General features: G+C 45.6%; 1 protein-coding gene across 1 annotated transcript in view; it reads right to left on the minus strand.

The window, feature by feature from the left end:
- Positions 1-7,507, minus strand: part of LOC144492288 (Golgi-associated kinase 1A-like) — a 40,117-nt gene extending 32,610 nt beyond the window's left edge. Inside the window, exons 1-2 of the mRNA XM_078210278.1 lie at positions 7,312-7,507; positions 1,365-2,708 (exon numbers count right to left, since the gene is read on the minus strand). Of these exons, the coding sequence (XP_078066404.1) occupies positions 1,365-2,417 (1,053 nt within the window). The 5' untranslated portion in view covers positions 2,418-2,708; positions 7,312-7,507. The remainder of the gene's footprint in view (positions 1-1,364; positions 2,709-7,311) is intronic.
- Between the last annotated feature and the right edge of the window lie 10,228 nt (positions 7,508-17,735).

Here is a 17,735-nt window from a genome sequence, read left to right on the forward strand (position 1 = left end):
CAAATATGGCCAGTATTTATTTTCCATCCCTAATTCAGAAGGGGGTGGTGAGCCACCTTCTGAGATTCTGCATGGGTTTTTACGGCCTTGCTCGTCCCAAAACCGTAAAATCCTGCCCAAGGTCAACGGAACTTTCCACGTTCTGCCCTTCACCGCTCCGATTCCCGTGGCGGGTGGGGTGGTAAAATTCTGGCATCTATGTCACCCTGGGAAATCTGCGGTGCGCCCACCTAAAGTTCAGTATATCCTACCCAAGCTGCAGCCGCTAAAACTCAGTTCTCCTGATGCGATACAAACCAAATCTGTGGGCCCCAATTCTCCCATCCCACTGCGCTAATTTTGTGTTGGCCGATTCGCGGGGTTCGCGCCCTGCGAGCGCCTCCAGGCGCCGGATTTCTGCTGGTGTCAGATCCATGCTGGAAATCGGCAGGGAGGCACAAAGACTATTTAAATGGTCATTTGTATATAACTTAAGTGTGATTAGTGGGCCTGGGGCTGAAGTCTCCGGGCCCACTAGCATCCTCCCACCATCACCCCAAAAGTGGTTCACTCCAGCGGGGTTTTGGGTCGCTCTCCAATAACGAGGAACTAGCAGCCCGACCCCTCTGGAGTGAAGGGGGGAAATCGGGGCCCCCCAGAGGGTTGGCGGGGGGTGCCCCTTGGACATTGGCACCCTGACAGTGCCAGCCTGGGCCCCCGGCACTGCCCAACGGGCAAAATGACAATGCCCAGGGGCAACTTGGGACTGCCCATTGGGCATACGGCAGGGGCCGGGACATATGGGGTGGGCTCTAGGAGCAGGGCCTGATGGGGCGGGTCCTCGGGATGATTGGTGGGGGTGTGCGGTCCCTCTGCCACTCTGCCAGGGGATCGGTGGGGGAAGAAGAGAGGCCAGCGATTGGGGCTGGCCGAGGTGTGGGGGTGGGGGAGAGGGGGTTAGCCGGGGGAGGGGTGGTCAACCTGCTGTGGGGGGCTGGCCCGGGAGGGCCAGCGATCTGGCCATGGGGCGGGGGGGCGCAGAGGGCCAGCGTTGTGGGGGATTACAGGGTTGACCAGCAATTGGGAGGCCACCAGTGCGGGGCCAGTGCGCATAAACTGATCTCGGCGTTGACAGTCGGTGTATGCACTGTAGCCTCTCTCAGGGCACTGGTTTCGGCCTCTCCAGCGGAATTAGATCTCACCCACTTGTTTTTAATGATATTCATGCTGGCGGCCTCTGTCGTGCAGAGTGTGGGAGATTCTTCTCTGAACTCCTGCTGAAAAAAACATGAATGACTCCAGCGTTCCTGCGAATTGGACGCTTAGAATTTTCTTGGAAGAATTCCGCCTGTGAAAATCTAAAGGTACCCCTCTCCCGAAATTACCTGGAAGAAATAATCCAACAATTTCAGCTTTTCCAACTCTGGGCTGTTGTCCCGGAAACACACTTTGCCTTTCTCTTCCCCGCACTGCCTGAAGACAGATGGAAACTGTGCCAGGTGGAAGAGATAGGTGTCAAGGTGCAGGCTGGCACCTTGAGGCAGAGAGATCTGCGGATCCCACCACACGGCAGGCCTTGCCAATCCGTCCCTGTAAGTGGAGGGCAGCAGGGGGGACTGCAATCGACGCGCCACCACCGGCTGACTGACATGAAGGCCCAGAATTCTATCCAGGTGGAAAGCAGCCACTTCCTGCAGCTCACCGAACTCTTTCACAACTCCACAAGCTCCTGCTCTGCACAGGTCTCTGCTGCCCTCTGCAGGAAGGGTACGGTTAATGCCCAGGACAACACGGGCCATCTGCTTCCCCCTGCTGAGATGGTCAATCTTCTGAACATATCCTCCAGTGAGGAGCTTTACCAGCTGCCGGTCTCTCTGACTGAACCAAGTGATGGGTTTGTTTGGGGGGGACCCCCCAAGTGAATCCAGCGAGTGGAACCTGCTAAATCGTGGGCATTGCAAGCTGGTTTTTGCTGATTTCTTTGCTTCTTTCCTCTTCTTCACTTCTGGTCTCATTGGGGAATCCGCATTATTCTTCCTGGCAGATTTCTGAGTGGTGTCCTTATCCGAACCGTCTTGTGAAGCACCCACTATTTCATTGTCCTCTCCCAACCACTTCATACCACCTTTGCTTTTTGGCTTCCTGACGGACCTGGCTTTGTTGGACTTTTCATTGAGGTTTGACTCCAATATCTGCACAGAATCCAGAACAAAAACCTCCTTCCATTTGTATTTACCCCGTGGCTGGAATCCGCTCTGACGGACACCTCTGCCCTTGACTCCATTTGCTCTTGTATAAGGCTGCACAGCTGGCTGAATATGGGACGTCCTGCCCATTGCCATTGAGTTGACACCCAGTGTTTGCACTGTGCAAAGCAGAAGATACACAGATCCAAGGAAGCTGGCACATAAAAGCATTTTCTTCTTGTTCAGCCTCATATTTTTCGTTCTTGAGCAAACCTCAGGCACAAAGAAAATGGGGAACTTTAAAATTCCAGTACAGTTTCAAGAACCCTTCAGGACTCACTTCAGTCCTGCTTGCTGTTCCATCGCACTCTTCATTGGTTCAACGTAACCCCTGGATCCAATATAGAGCATTGGATATTTGGGAATTTTTAAAAAGGCGGTAACGTATTGAAGGAGCTCAGATATTTTTATATATAGAATAATGAATGGTTGGGAGCTTCATGCAGATGAAATGTCATCAAGGGGTTCAGAGGATGATGAAATCTATAAAGATAAAATTCACATGTTATATGATTCATGTTCCAAAAGTAGATTGCAGCCTTGATTTAATTGTGGGTAAATCTGTAACTCTGGACAGCAATTCATATTTAGGCAAGAGTTTACTCTTTCATTAAAATATTTTACAGTATTTTAAACCAGTGAGATTCATTCCATTTCTTACAGTATTTTACATCAGTGTGGAATATACACTGTTTTATGGTATTTTATATCAGTGTGGTGTATACACTGTTTTATGGTATTGTCTATCAGTGCGGAGTATACATGTTTTATGGTATTTTATATCAGAGTGGAGTCTTAGAGTCATAGAGGTTTACAGCATGGAAACAGGCCCTTCGGCCCAACTTGTCCATGCCGCCCTTTTTTTTTAAAAAACCCCTAAACTAATCCCAATTGCCCGTATTTGGCCCATATCCCTCTATACCCATTGTACCCATGTAACTATCTAAATGCTTTTTAAAAGATAAAATTGTACCCGCCTCTACTACTACCTCTGGCAGCTTGTTCCAGACACTCACCACCCTCTGTGTGAAAAAATTGCCCCTCTGGAAACTTTTGTATCTCTCCCCTCTCACCTTAAACCTATGCCCTCTAGTTTTATACTCCTCTACATTTGGGAAAAGATATTGACTATCTACCTTGTCTATGCCCCTCATAATAGTATACACTGTTTTATGGTATTTTATATCAGTGTGTTGTATACACTGTTTTATGGTATTTGATATAAGTGTGTTGTATACATTGTTTAATGGTATTGTATATCAGTATGGAGTATACACTGTTTTATGGTATTTTATATCAATGTAGAGTATACACTGTTTTGTGGTATTTTATATCAATGTGGAGTATACACTGTTTTGTGGTATTTTATATCAATGTGGAGTATACACTGTTTTGTGGTATTTTATATCAATGTGGAGTATACACTGTTTTGTGGTATTTTATATCAATGTGGAGTATACACTGTTTTATGGTATTTTATATCAATGTAGAGATACACTGTTTTGTGGTATTTTATATCAATATGGAGTATACACTGTTTTGTGGTATTTTATATCAATGTGGAGTATACACTGTTTTGTGGTATTTTATATCAATGTGGAGTATACACTGTTTTGTGGTATTTTATATCAATGTGGAGTATACACTGTTTTGTGGTATTTTATATCAATGTGGAGTATACACTGTTTTGTGGTATTTTATATCAATGTGGAGTATACACTGTTTTGTGGTATTTTATATCAACGTGGAGTATACACTGTTTTATAGGATTGTAAAAACTGGCAATGTTTACAACTGCTCTATAAATGTCGGGACGTGGTATGGCAGCACTGAAGAGGAGGAAGGAGTTGAGTGTTATGGAGCTACAGCCCCCGGAGTGCAGGGCTGGTGGAGACCAGCGATGTCTGGGTCAGTGGGGGCTAGTGGAGGTCAGCGATGTCGGGTTTGGGGGGGGGGGTGGTGGTGGTAGTACGGCTGCAGGTGGATGAGAGGCCAGCGATGTCTGGGTCAGTGGGGGTTGGTGGAGGTCAGTGATGTCGGGTTTGGGGGGGGGGCGAGGGGGTGGGGAGCAGGGGGGGCTGGTGGTACGGCTGCAGGTGGATGAGAGGCCAGCGATGTCTGTGCTGTCGGAACGGGGTGGTGAGAGGCTGGCAATGAGACCAGCAATGTCCGTGGGTGGTGAGTGGTGCGAGCCCAGCGATTTCAATGCTGGGAGGATGTGTGTACCGATCTCCCAGAGATGGGCGCATGCGCAGTGTCCCGCTCAGTGCATTGATTCCAGCCTCTTCAGTGGGAATCGGCCCCATCCACCATTTTTCAGAGTGATTCCTGCTCGGGCACTCTGCAGTTCACAGAGTGTCGGAGGTTCAAGGTGCAATTCTCCCAGATACCATTTATCGACTCCCCGCTGGGCACCATGGCCTCATCCCGTCTCCGGGAACAGGGTTTCCGACGTCGACTGCTTTGCGCTGGGAATCAGCACAGAGCTGATTTCAATATTATAATCACCTTTTAAATCCCATTAGCAGGCCCGCTACCTCTCCCCCCTGCTAGGAGTGGTTTACTCCAGTGGGGTTTAAAACAGCTCCCCTCTAACGGGGAACTGGCGGCCGACCCTGCTGGAGGGAACAGAGTAAGAAGTCTCACAACACCAGGTTAAAGTCCAACAGGTTTATTTGGCAGCACTAGCTTTCGGAGTCTCAGGCTCCTTCATCAGGTGAGTGAGGACTTGTGTTTACAAACAAGGCATAGAGAGACACAAACTCAATTTACAAGACAATGGTTGGAATGTGAGTCTTTACAGGTAATCAAGTCTTAAAGGTACAGGCAATGTGAGTGGAGAGAGGGCCAAGCACAGGTAAAAGAGGTGTGTATTGTCTCCAGCCAGGACTCCAGGAGGGAACAGAGGTCATGGAGGCCCTCCAGGAGGTCGGTGGTAAGGGAGGTGCCCCCTGGGCATTATCCCCGGGCAGTGCCAGCCTGGCCCTGACACTGCCCAAGGGGCAAACTGGCCTCAGTGACACCTTGGCACTGCCCACTGGGCATCAGGCAATGCCAAGGAGAGGGGCATGTGGGGACAGGGCCAGAGGGTCGGGACCTAAAGGGGGCGACCGGTGGGGTGGGGGTTCCCACTGCCACTCTGCAGTCGGGATTAGTGGCAAAGGGAGGGAAGGGGCTGACCGGGGCTGGCCATCAGGGTGGGGGGGGGGGGGGGGGGCAGGGGGTTGTCAGGGACATCGGGGCTGGCACAGAGACATCTGGGAGGCCAGCAATCGGGGGGGTGGAGGGATCGGAGGGGCAAATCTGTGGGGTCACGGGGACTGACCGGGGGCTACTACGCATATGCCGATCTCAGTGCTGACAGATCAGCGCATGCTCAGTGGCCCACTCAGCGCTATGCTGCCGGCCTCTCCAGCGGGAATAGGTCCTGCCTACAGATTTCCAGCGTGAATCTCTCTGAGACACTCTGTGATGCAGAGTGTGGGAGATTCATTTTGAAAATCCCGCTGAAAAAAAAATCGGCAGGAGTCACTCCTGTTTTCACGCAAATTGGGAACTTCGAATTTTTTTGGGAGAATCCCACCACTATCTTCTGTGGTAAATTGCTTTGATGTATATGCTGTTGCACAGTATGTTATAATGGTGTGATTATTATGCTGTTTAATGGTTTTCATATGGGTGTGATATATACACTGCTTTATGAGTCTCTGAACTGCTCACTGCAATGAAATGGGAAATATAATGATGCTGTACAAAAACTAATCAAGCAGAAACTGGCTGCAGTTTGCAATGTCAATTAGTGTGCGTGCTGCCCATTTCTTTCTAACCACAATTGTCTCAATCCACTTGGTATCTGAAGCGATAAAGCATTATTCCGATCCAAAGTGGGCTCCTTCACAGGTGTTCAAAATAAAAATTATCTCCTTCCAAAATAATAAACAGCACTCATGAAACTGAAAGAACACAGAGGTCTCCTTGTGTTATCCAGACTGCTTCAAACTCACTGCCTCATACTCAGGACAGGTTCTTCTCTCTCTACTGCAGACCAAATGTTTCCCTGGGTGGGGCAATCTAGAACAAGAGGTCACAGGTATAGGTTGAGAGGCGGAATATTTAAAACTGAGATGAGGAGGAACTACTTCTCACAGAGGGTGGTGAATTTGTGGAACTCGCTGCCCCATCGCGCGGTGGAGTCTGAATCATTGGCTGGAATTTTACCATCCCGCTCACCACGGGAATCGGAGCGGGTGAGGGGCGGACCATGGAAAGGTCCATTGACTTCAGGCAGGATTTTCCAGTTTTGGGGCAAGCAAAGCCAGAAAATCCCCACCCATTGAATGGTTTCAGGAAGGAGATAGATATATTTCCGGTTAAAAACAAAATGGGTTAAAGGGATATCGGGAACAGGTAGGAGGTGGATTTGACACCAGGAAGAGATCAGCCATGATCTGATTGAATGGCGGAGCTGGCTTGAAGGGCTGAACTGCCACATGGCACAGTGGTTAGCACTGCTACCTCACAGCACCAGGGACCTGGGTTCGATTCCCGGTTTGGGTCACTGTCTGTGCAGAGTTTGCACATTCTTCCTGTGTCTGCGTGTGTTTCCTCCGGGTGGTCCGGTTTCCTCCCACAGTCAAAAGATGTGCTGGTTCGGTGCATTGACCCGAACAGGTGCCGGAGTGCGGCGACTAGGGGATTTTCACAGTAACTTCATTGCAGTGTTAATGTAAGCCTACTTGTGACTAATAAATAAACTTTTCAGCTCCTAATTCCTATGTTCCTTGGTCTCATCTCACAATTACTCGAAGTAAAACCAAAGGCAGGTGTGTAAGAAATCATCCCTTTGGACTGTCTGTTCAATAGTTCGAAGCTAACTTTATATTTGTAACAGTTACTTTATATAAGCCTTAAGTGAGACTTGCTGCACTATTGGGCTTCAGAAAGCTTGCACAGAGACAAGGAGCCGAATAGCCTTCTGTGCTGTAAATTACTCTGTCGCCTCCCCGACAATCTCAGTAGGGCCGGGGAAAACGCTTCCTCTCGCACCAAACACTCAAAACCAAATTGAGAGGGAGATTTATCTCACCTGCGAATAGATGAGTTACGTCGTCTTCAGGCTTATGAATTGAGAGCTCCATATTCTTCCTGACACCGTGAGTTACACTCAGTCTGTTGACAGTAATGAGCTCTGGCTGTCATCTCCTGAGAGCTGAGCTTGAAGTGTTCAGTAGTCAGCCGTGGGCAATCTTGTTCCTATCTAATATCGTTCCATTGCATCTGACAGCGCAGTGCGTGAAAACTCCTGCAAACTGAAACAGTTCGCAGGATAAAGGGGGGGAGGGGCTCACTTTCTGTTTATACACTTGAACCCCGTCCAATTGCAAGGATCCATTAGAAATAACACAACATGTTCGAACTTGAGACGATAATGGAGAAACACTGGGAGGAATTAACAGTTCGTTAGATATTCCAAGGGTACACTCGATTAAGAATGTTAAAAAGCAGCGCCACATCTCTTGAGAGAAAAGTGAAATTATTTATTGAGTCTGTAACGACTGATGACATGCTTCAGAGAGTTGTGGAAAATGCAGGAAAAAAGGATAGTATTCATGGATATCAACTTCCTGAATATTAAATGCGATCAGGTACAAACTCACTCAGGGGAACATTTCAGCCAATATGCAGCAAGCCCAACGAGTGAAGAGGCAGCTCTGGACTCAGTTTTGAATCCGGGCAGGTGGGGAGGGTTATCAGTGGGAAAGTATTTTAGTGGCCGGGATCACCAATTCAGTTAGATTTAGCGTTGTTGTGGAAAAAACATAAAGATAGACTTAAAGGGTAAAGATTTTAAACTGAGGTTAGACTCATTTTACTAAACCAGGATGTAATTTTGGCACAAAGTGGATTGGGAGCAGCTATTGGGAAGTAAATGTGAGGCAGAGCAGTGGGAGGAACTAAAGAGGGTTCGGAACAAGTAAGTTCCCACAAAGGAAAAAGGGTGGGACTATCACAAAGCGACACTCTCCTGGGTGTCAAAGAACATGCGGATTAGGATAAGGCAAAAAAAAGATAGCTTTTTGTCAAATATCTGCTGTTCAATTCAACAGAAAGCCCGGAGGAGTGTAGAAAATGCTGGGGTGAAATTGTAAAGGAAATTAGGAAAGCAACGAGAGGGATTAAAATAAAACTGACAGGTTAAAATCAAGGGAAACCAAAAGACATCTTATAAATACATAAAGAACAAGAGGAAAAGCAGGGCCAATTGGAGACCAAACAGGTAACTTGAGTGGAGGTGTGAAGGGCATGGCATGCTTCTTAATAAATACTTTGCATCTTCTTTCACAGAAGAGAGGGATCAAGTAGACATTGGGAGGGGAGGGTTCTCTGGTCTCCCTACAGTGTGTTTCTTGTGGCGGGTTGGGGGAGGGGGCGGTGGTTGGCACGCCGTTGGCTGGCAGCAGAATCTTCTGGTCCCGCTGCTGTCAATGGGATTTCCCCTGCTGTCGGGAAACCTGCGATGGGGATATGCCGTAAGTGGGACTAGAAGTCCCCGCAGACATACAATGGCCGGAATTCTCTGGCTGTTTAATTCAGCAGAAGCTTGAAATATTGAAAGGGGAATATTAATACACTTGAAAGGGGATAAATCAGCACACCCAATTGAAATGTATTCCAGCCAGCTATTGAAAGTAAGGGAAGAAATAGCAAAGATACAGACCATCTTTTCCCAACTCACTGATTGCAGGCATGGTAAGAAGTTTAACAACACCAGGTTAAAGTCCAACAGGTTTATTTGGTAGCAAAAGCCACACAAGCTTTCGGAGCCTTAAGCCCCTTCTTCAGGTGACAGGGGCTGAAGGTTCCGAAAGCTTGTGTGGCTTTTGCTACCAAATAAACCTCATAGAAATCATAGAAACCCTACAGTACAGAAAGAGGCCATTCGGCCCATCAAGTCTGCACCGACCACAATCCCACCCAGGCCCTACCCCCATATCCCTACATATTTTACCCGCTAATCCTTCTAATCTACGCATCCCAGGACACTTAAGGGGCAATTTTAGCATGGCGAATCAACCTAACCCACACATCTTTGGAGTGTGGGAGGAAACCGGAGCACCCGGAGGAAACCCACGCAGACACGAGGAGAATGTGCAAACTCCACACAGACAGTGACCCAAGCCGGGAATCGAACCCAGGTCCCTGGAGCTGTGAAGCAGCAGTGCTAACCACTGTGCTACCGTGCCATCCATGTTGGACCTGTTGGACTTTAACCTGGTGTTGTTAAACTTCTTACTGTGTTTACCCCAGTCCAACGCCGGCATCTCCACATCATGACTACAGGCATGGTGCCACAGGACTGCAGGAAAATTGGATCAGCCATTAAAAAGGAAGGAAGGGATAGTCTGAGTAATAAAAGCAAATTACTGCGGATACTGGAATCTGAAACCAAAAGAGACATTTTCCAGCATTTTCTCTTTTAGTCTGAGTAATTACAGGCCAGTCCTCCCAACCTTAGTGGTGGACAAATTATTGGAAACCACTCTGAGGGACTGTGTATATCATTGAGAGAGGCACAGATTAATCAAGTACAGGTTTATGAAGGAATGGTCATGTCTGAATAATGATTGGGATTATTGAGGAGGTAACAAGGAGGGTCAATGAGGGTAGTGTGTTTGATGTAAAATGCATGGATTTTAGCAAGGATTTTGATAAGGTTCGACATAGAACATAGAACATAGAACATTACAGCGCAGAACAGGCCCTTCGGCCCACGATGTTGCACCGACCAGTTAAAAAAAAAACTGTGACCCTCCAACCTAAACCAATTTCTTTTCGTCCATGAACCTATCTACGGATCTCTTAAACGCCCCCAAACTAGGCGCATTTACTACTGATGCTGGCAGGGCATTCCAATCCCTCACCACCCTCTGGGTAAAGAACCTACCCCTGACATCGGTTCTATAACTACCCCCCCTCAATTTAAAGCCATGCCCCCTCGTGCTGGATTTCTCCATCAGAGGAAAAAGGCTATCACTATCCACCCTATCTAAACCTCTAATCATCTTATATGTTTCAATAAGATCCCCTCTTAGCCGCCGCCTTTCCAGCGAAAACAATCCCAAATCCCTCAGCCTCTCCTCATAGGATCTCCCCTCCATACCAGGCAACATCCTGGTAAACCTCCTCTGCACCCTCTCCAAAGCCTCCACATCCTTCCTGTAATGTGGGGACCAGAACTGCACACAGTACTCCAAGTGCGGCCGCACCAGAGTTGTGTACAGTTGCAACATAACGCTACGACTCCTAAATTCAATCCCCCTACCAATAAACGCCAAGACACCATATGCCTTCTTAACAACCTTATCTACTTGATTCCCAACTTTCAGGGATCTATGCACACATATACCTAGATCCCTCTGCTCCTCCACACTATTCAAAGTCCTCCCGTTAGCCCTATACTCAACACATCTGTTATTCCTACCAAAGTGAATTACCTCACACTTCTCCGCATTAAACTCCATCCGCCACCTCTCGGCCCAACTTTGCAACCTGTCTAAGTCTTCCTGCAAACTACGACACCCTTCCTCACTGTCTACCACACCACCGACTTTGGTGTCATCAGCAAATTTGCTAATCCACCCAACTATACCCTCATCCAGATCATTAATAAATATTACAAACAGCAGTGGCCCCAAAACAGATCCCTGAGGTACACCACTTGTAACCGCACTCCATGATGAATATTTACTATCAACCACCACCCTCTGTTTCCTATCCGCTAGCCAATTCCTGATCCAATTTCCTAGATCACCCCCAATCCCATACATCTGCATTTTCTGCAGAAGCCTACCATGGTGAACCTTATCAAACGCCTTACTAAAATCCATATATACCACGTCCACTGCCCTGCCCCCATCCACCTCCTTGGTCACTTTCTCAAAAAACTCAATAAGGTTAGTAAGGCACGACCTACCTGCCACAAAACCATGCTGACTATCACCTATCAATTCATTACTCTCCAAATAACTATAAATCCTATCCCTTATAATTTTTTCCAACATCTTGCCGACAACAGAAGTGAGACTCACCGGTCTATAATTCCCGGGGAAGTCTCTGTTCCCCTTCTTAAACAATGGGACAACATTCGCTAACCTCCAATCTTCTGGTACTATACCAGAGGCCAACGACGACCTGAAGATCAGAGCCAGAGGCTCTGCAATCACTTCTCTTGCCTCCCAGAGAATCCTTGGATAAATCCCATCCGGACCAGGGGATTTATCTATTTTCAGACCCTCCAGAATATCCTGCACATCCTCCTTATCAACTGTAATACTGTCTATTCTACTCCCTTGCAACCCAGTGTCCTCCTCAGCTATATTCATGTCCCCTTGCGTGAACACCGAAGAGAAATATTGGTTCAATGCTTCACCAATCTCCTCCGGTTCCACACATAACTTCCCTCTGCCATCTATAACTGGCCCTAAACTTGCCCTAACCAACCTTCTGTTCTTGACATACCTATAGAACGCCTTAGGATTCTCTTTAACCCTATCCGCCAAAGTCTTCTCATGTCCCCTTTTAGCCCTTCTAAGCTCGCTCTTCAACTCCCTCTTAGCCAATCTAAAGCTTTCTAGTGCACTACCCGAGTGCTCACGTCTCATCCGAACATAAGCCTCCTTTTTCTTTTTAACCAACAAAGAAACTTTTTTGGTGCACCACGGTTCCCTAGCCCTACCAATTCCTCCTTGCCTGACAGGGACATACCTATCACAGACTCGCAGTAGCTGCTCCTTGAAAAAACTCCACATGTCGGACGTTCCCAGTCCCTGTAATCTCCTAGTCCAACCTATGTTTCCTAATTCTCTCCTAATAGCCTCATAATTACCCTTCCCCCAGCTAAAACCACTGGCCCGAGGTTCATGCCTATCCCTTTCCATCACTAAGGTGAACGTAACCGAATTGTGGTCACTATCACCAAAATGCACACCAACTTCCAAGTCTAGCACCTGGTCTGGCTCATTTCCCAGCACCAGATCCAATATAGCCTCACCTCTAGTTGGCCTGTCTACATACTGAGTCAAAAAACCTTCCTGCACGCTTTGAACAAAAACTGACCCCTCTAACGAGCTAGAGCTATAACAATTCCAGTCAATATTAGTCAAGTTAAAATCCCCCATAACAATTGCCCTATTACTATCACTCCTAAGCAGGATTGACTCCGCAATCCTTTCCTCAACCTCTCTAGAACTTTTAGGAGGTCTATAAAAGACTCCCAACAGGGTGACCTCTCCTCTCCTATTTCTAATCTCCGCCCATACTACCTCAACAGATAAGTCCTCATCAAACCTCCTCTCTGACACTGTGATACAATCTCTGACCAATAATGCTACCCCTCCCCCTCTTCTACCTCCTTCCCTACTTCGACTAAAACATTTGAACCCCGGGACCTGCAGCATCCATTCCTGCCCCTGCTCTATCCATGTCTCTGAAATAGCCACAACATCGAAGTCCCAGGTACTGATCCACGCTGCAAGTTCACCCACTTTATTGCGAATACTCCTGGCATTGAAGTATACACATTTCAAACCCTGCTCCACCCCACCTCTGCAATGCCGTGCATTGCAGTCCCCATCCATGCATCCCTCACTTTCAGCCCCACTACTCAGGATCCCTCCCCCCCCCCCGAATCAGTTTAAACCTCCCTGCATGGCCTTAGCAAATTTACCCCCCAGGATATTGGTCCCCTTCTGATTAAGGTGTAGACCATCCTTCTCATAGAGGTCACACCTTCCCCAGTACGAGCCCCAATTGCTTAAGTACCTGAACCCCTCCCTCCTGCACCATCCCCTCAGCCATGAATTCAAACCTTCCCTCTCCCTATTCCTCTCTAAACTATCCCGTGGTACAGGCAAGAGTCCAGAGATAACCACTCTGTCAGTCTTGGCCTTTAGTTTCCACCCCAACTCCATAAATCCCTGCCTAATATCCCCTTCCCCTATCCTCCCTATGTCGTGTGTCCCCACATGTACAATAACTTGTGGTTTATCTCCCTCCCCCCTAAGAGTCCTGAATACCCTGTCAGACACATCCCGGACCCCAGCCCCTGGTAGGCAACACACCAACCCTGAGTCCCTACCTTTAGTTCCGACCCTCCTATCTGTCCCCTTAATTGTGGAGTCCCCAATCACAAGGCCCAGTCTTTTACAGCCCCTAACCACCTGAGCTTTCTCACTCGGCTCACCCCCAGAGATCTGCTCTCTATGCTCAGTTGATTCCTCCTCAACTGTAGCCTCCAGCACCGAAAACCTATTATGGAGGGGAACCGCCCCAGGGGATTGTCTTCCCGATTGCTTCTTACCCCTCCTCCTGGCATTGACCCAAGCCTCATTTCTAGGAGTTACTATTTCTCTATAACTCCTATCAACTTCCACCTCCGCCTCCTGAATTATGCGGAGTTCCTCTACCTCCCCCTCCAGCTCCTTTACACGCTCCTCCAGAAGCTGCAATCTAATGCACTTCTTACAACTAAAATCTCCTGAAACACTACTGGATTTCCTCACCACATACATCCCACAGGAGATGCAGCATACTGCCTGAACTGCCATCCCTGAAGCCATTACCAGCAAGAAAAAAAGAAAACAAAAAACTTCCCCACACTTATAATTAGGTTAGAGGAGGATGGAAGGGTGGGATCCTCTACCAGTGTAGAGGATCGGGTATCTCCTCTGCACCAATTTATAGGGCTAGGGGCCCGAGAGAAAAAAAAAAACTACTACTGAGGGGGAACCACCCAGGTAACTGACTTTTAAAGTTAAAATAAAAACCCTTCCCAGACTCCTTTGCTGCCCACTTCTAGTTTTCACTTTAAACTTGAAAAACTGCTGTTAAAGTAAAGGCCAAAAAAATACACACACTAGCTGACTAATTAAATAAATAAACAATTCAATTAATCCAATTAATCTCTTACCAGCACTGCTGCTTTTCAATCACCCCTCTCAGCTTGCTCCAGTGGATCAATGAGGGGGAACCTCCCAGGTAACTGACTTTTAAAGTTAAAATAAAAACCCTTCCCAGACTCCTTTGCTGCCCACTTCTAGTTTTCACTTTAAACTTGAAAAACTGCTGTTAAAGTAAAGGCCAAAAAAATACACACACTAGCTGACTAATTAAATAAATAAACAATTCAATTAATCCAATTAATCTCTTACCAGCACTGCTGCTTTTCAATCACCCCTCTCAGCTTGCTCCAGTGGATCAATGAGGGGGAACCTCCCAGGTAACTGACTTTTAAAGTTAAAATAAAAACCCTTCCCAGACTCCTTTGCTGCCCACTTCTAGTTTTCACTTTAAACTTGAAAAACTGCTGTTAAAGTAAAGGCCAAAAAAATACACACACTAGCTGACTAATTAAATAAATAAACAATTCAATTAATCCAATTAATCTCTTACCAGCACTGCTGCTTTTCAATCACCCCTCTCAGCTTGCTCCAGTGGATCAATGAGGGGGAACCTCCCAGGTAACTGACTTTTAAAGTTAAAATAAAAACCCTTCCCAGACTCCTTTGCTGCCCACTTCTAGTTTTCACTTTAAACTTGAAAAACTGCTGTTAAAGTAAAGGCCAAAAAAATACACACACTAGCTGACTAATTAAATAAATAAACAATTCAATTAATCCAATTAATCTCTTACCAGCACTGCTGCTTTTCAATCACCCCTCTCAGCTTGCTCCAGTGGATCAATGAGGGGGAACCTCCCAGGTAACTGACTTTTAAAGTTAAAATAAAAACCCTTCCCAGACTCCTTTGCTGCCCACTTCTAGTTTTCACTTTAAACTTGAAAAACTGCTGTTAAAGTAAAGGCCAAAAAAATACACACACTAGCTGACTAATTAAATAAATAAACAATTCAATTAATCCAATTAATCTCTTACCAGCACTGCTGCTTTTCAATCACCCCTCTCAGCTTGCTCCAGTGGATCAATGAGGGGGAACCTCCCAGGTAACTGACTTTTAAAGTTAAAATAAAAACCCTTCCCAGACTCCTTTGCTGCCCACTTCTAGTTTTCACTTTAAACTTGAAAAACTGCTGTTAAAGTAAAGGCCAAAAAAATACACACACTAGCTGACTAATTAAATAAATAAACAATTCAATTAATCCAATTAATCTCTTACCAGCACTGCTGCTTTTCAATCACCCCTCTCAGCTTGCTCCAGTGGATCAATGAGGGGGAACCTCCCAGGTAACTGACTTTTAAAGTTAAAATAAAAACCCTTCCCAGACTCCTTTGCTGCCCACTTCTAGTTTTCACTTTAAACTTGAAAAACTGCTGTTAAAGTAAAGGCCAAAAAAATACACACACTAGCTGACTAATTAAATAAATAAACAATTCAATTAATCCAATTAATCTCTTACCAGCACTGCTGCTTTTCAATCACCCCTCTCAGCTTGCTCCAGTGGATCAATGAGGGGGAACCTCCCAGGTAACTGACTTTTAAAGTTAAAATAAAAACCCTTCCCAGACTCCTTTGCTGCCCACTTCTAGTTTTCACTTTAAACTTGAAAAACTGCTGTTAAAGTAAAGGCCAAAAAAATACACACACTAGCTGACTAATTAAATAAATAAACAATTCAATTAATCCAATTAATCTCTTACCAGCACTGCTGCTTTTCAATCACCCCTCTCAGCTTGCTCCAGTGGATCAATGAGGGGGAACCTCCCAGGTAACTGACTTTTAAAGTTAAAATAAAAACCCTTCCCAGACTCCTTTGCTGCCCACTTCTAGTTTTCACTTTAAACTTGAAAAACTGCTGTTAAAGTAAAGGCCAAAAAAATACACACACTAGCTGACTAATTAAATAAATAAACAATTCAATTAATCCAATTAATCTCTTACCAGCACTGCTGCTTTTCAATCACCCCTCTCAGCTTGCTCCAGTGGATCAATGAGGGGGAACCTCCCAGGTAACTGACTTTTAAAGTTAAAATAAAAACCCTTCCCAGACTCCTTTGCTGCCCACTTCTAGTTTTCACTTTAAACTTGAAAAACTGCTGTTAAAGTAAAGGCCAAAAAAATACACACACTAGCTGACTAATTAAATAAATAAACAATTCAATTAATCCAATTAATCTCTTACCAGCACTGCTGCTTTTCAATCACCCCTCTCAGCTTGCTCCAGTGGATCAATGAGGGGGAACCTCCCAGGTAACTGACTTTTAAAGTTAAAATAAAAACCCTTCCCAGACTCCTTTGCTGCCCACTTCTAGTTTTCACTTTAAACTTGAAAAACTGCTGTTAAAGTAAAGGCCAAAAAAATACACACACTAGCTGACTAATTAAATAAATAAACAATTCAATTAATCCAATTAATCTCTTACCAGCACTGCTGCTTTTCAATCACCCCTCTCAGCTTGCTCCAGTGGATCAATGAGGGGGAACCTCCCAGGTAACTGACTTTTAAAGTTAAAATAAAAACCCTTCCCAGACTCCTTTGCTGCCCACTTCTAGTTTTCACTTTAAACTTGAAAAACTGCTGTTAAAGTAAAGGCCAAAAAAAGACACACACTAGCTGACTAATTAAATAAATAAACAATTCAATTAATCCAATTAATCTCTTACCAGCACTGCTGCTTTTCAATCACCCCTCTCAGCTTGCTCCAGTGGATCAATGAGGGGGAACCTCCCAGGTAACTGACTTTTAAAGTTAAAATAAAAACCCTTCCCAGACTCCTTTGCTGCCCACTTCTAGTTTTCACTTTAAACTTGAAAAACTGCTGTTAAAGTAAAGGCCAAAAAAATACACACACTAGCTGACTAATTAAATAAATAAACAATTCAATTAATCCAATTAATCTCTTACCAGCACTGCTGCTTTTCAATCACCCCTCTCAGCTTGCTCCAGTGGATCAATGAGGGGGAACCTCCCAGGTAACTGACTTTTAAAGTTAAAATAAAAACCCTTCCCAGACTCCTTTGCTGCCCACTTCTAGTTTTCACTTTAAACTTGAAAAACTGCTGTTAAAGTAAAGGCCAAAAAAATACACACACTAGCTGACTAATTAAATAAATAAACAATTCAATTAATCCAATTAATCTCTTACCAGCACTGCTGCTTTTCAATCACCCCTCTCAGCTTGCTCCAGTGGATCAATGAGGGGGAACCTCCCAGGTAACTGACTTTTAAAGTTAAAATAAAAACCCTTCCCAGACTCCTTTGCTGCCCACTTCTAGTTTTCACTTTAAACTTGAAAAACTGCTGTTAAAGTAAAGGCCAAAAAAATACACACACTAGCTGACTATTTAAATAAATAAACAATTCAATTAATCCAATTAATCTCTTACCAGCACTGCTGCTTTTCAATCACCCCTCTCAGCTTGCTCCAGTGGATCAATGAGGGGGAACCTCCCAGGTAACTGACTTTTAAAGTTAAAATAAAAACCCTTCCCAGACTCCTTTGCTGCCCACTTCTAGTTTTCACTTTAAACTTGAAAAACTGCTGTTAAAGTAAA

This window comes from Mustelus asterias, chromosome 4 (assembly GCF_964213995.1).
Source record: "Mustelus asterias chromosome 4, sMusAst1.hap1.1, whole genome shotgun sequence".
NCBI classification, from domain to species: Eukaryota; Metazoa; Chordata; class Chondrichthyes; order Carcharhiniformes; family Triakidae; genus Mustelus; species Mustelus asterias.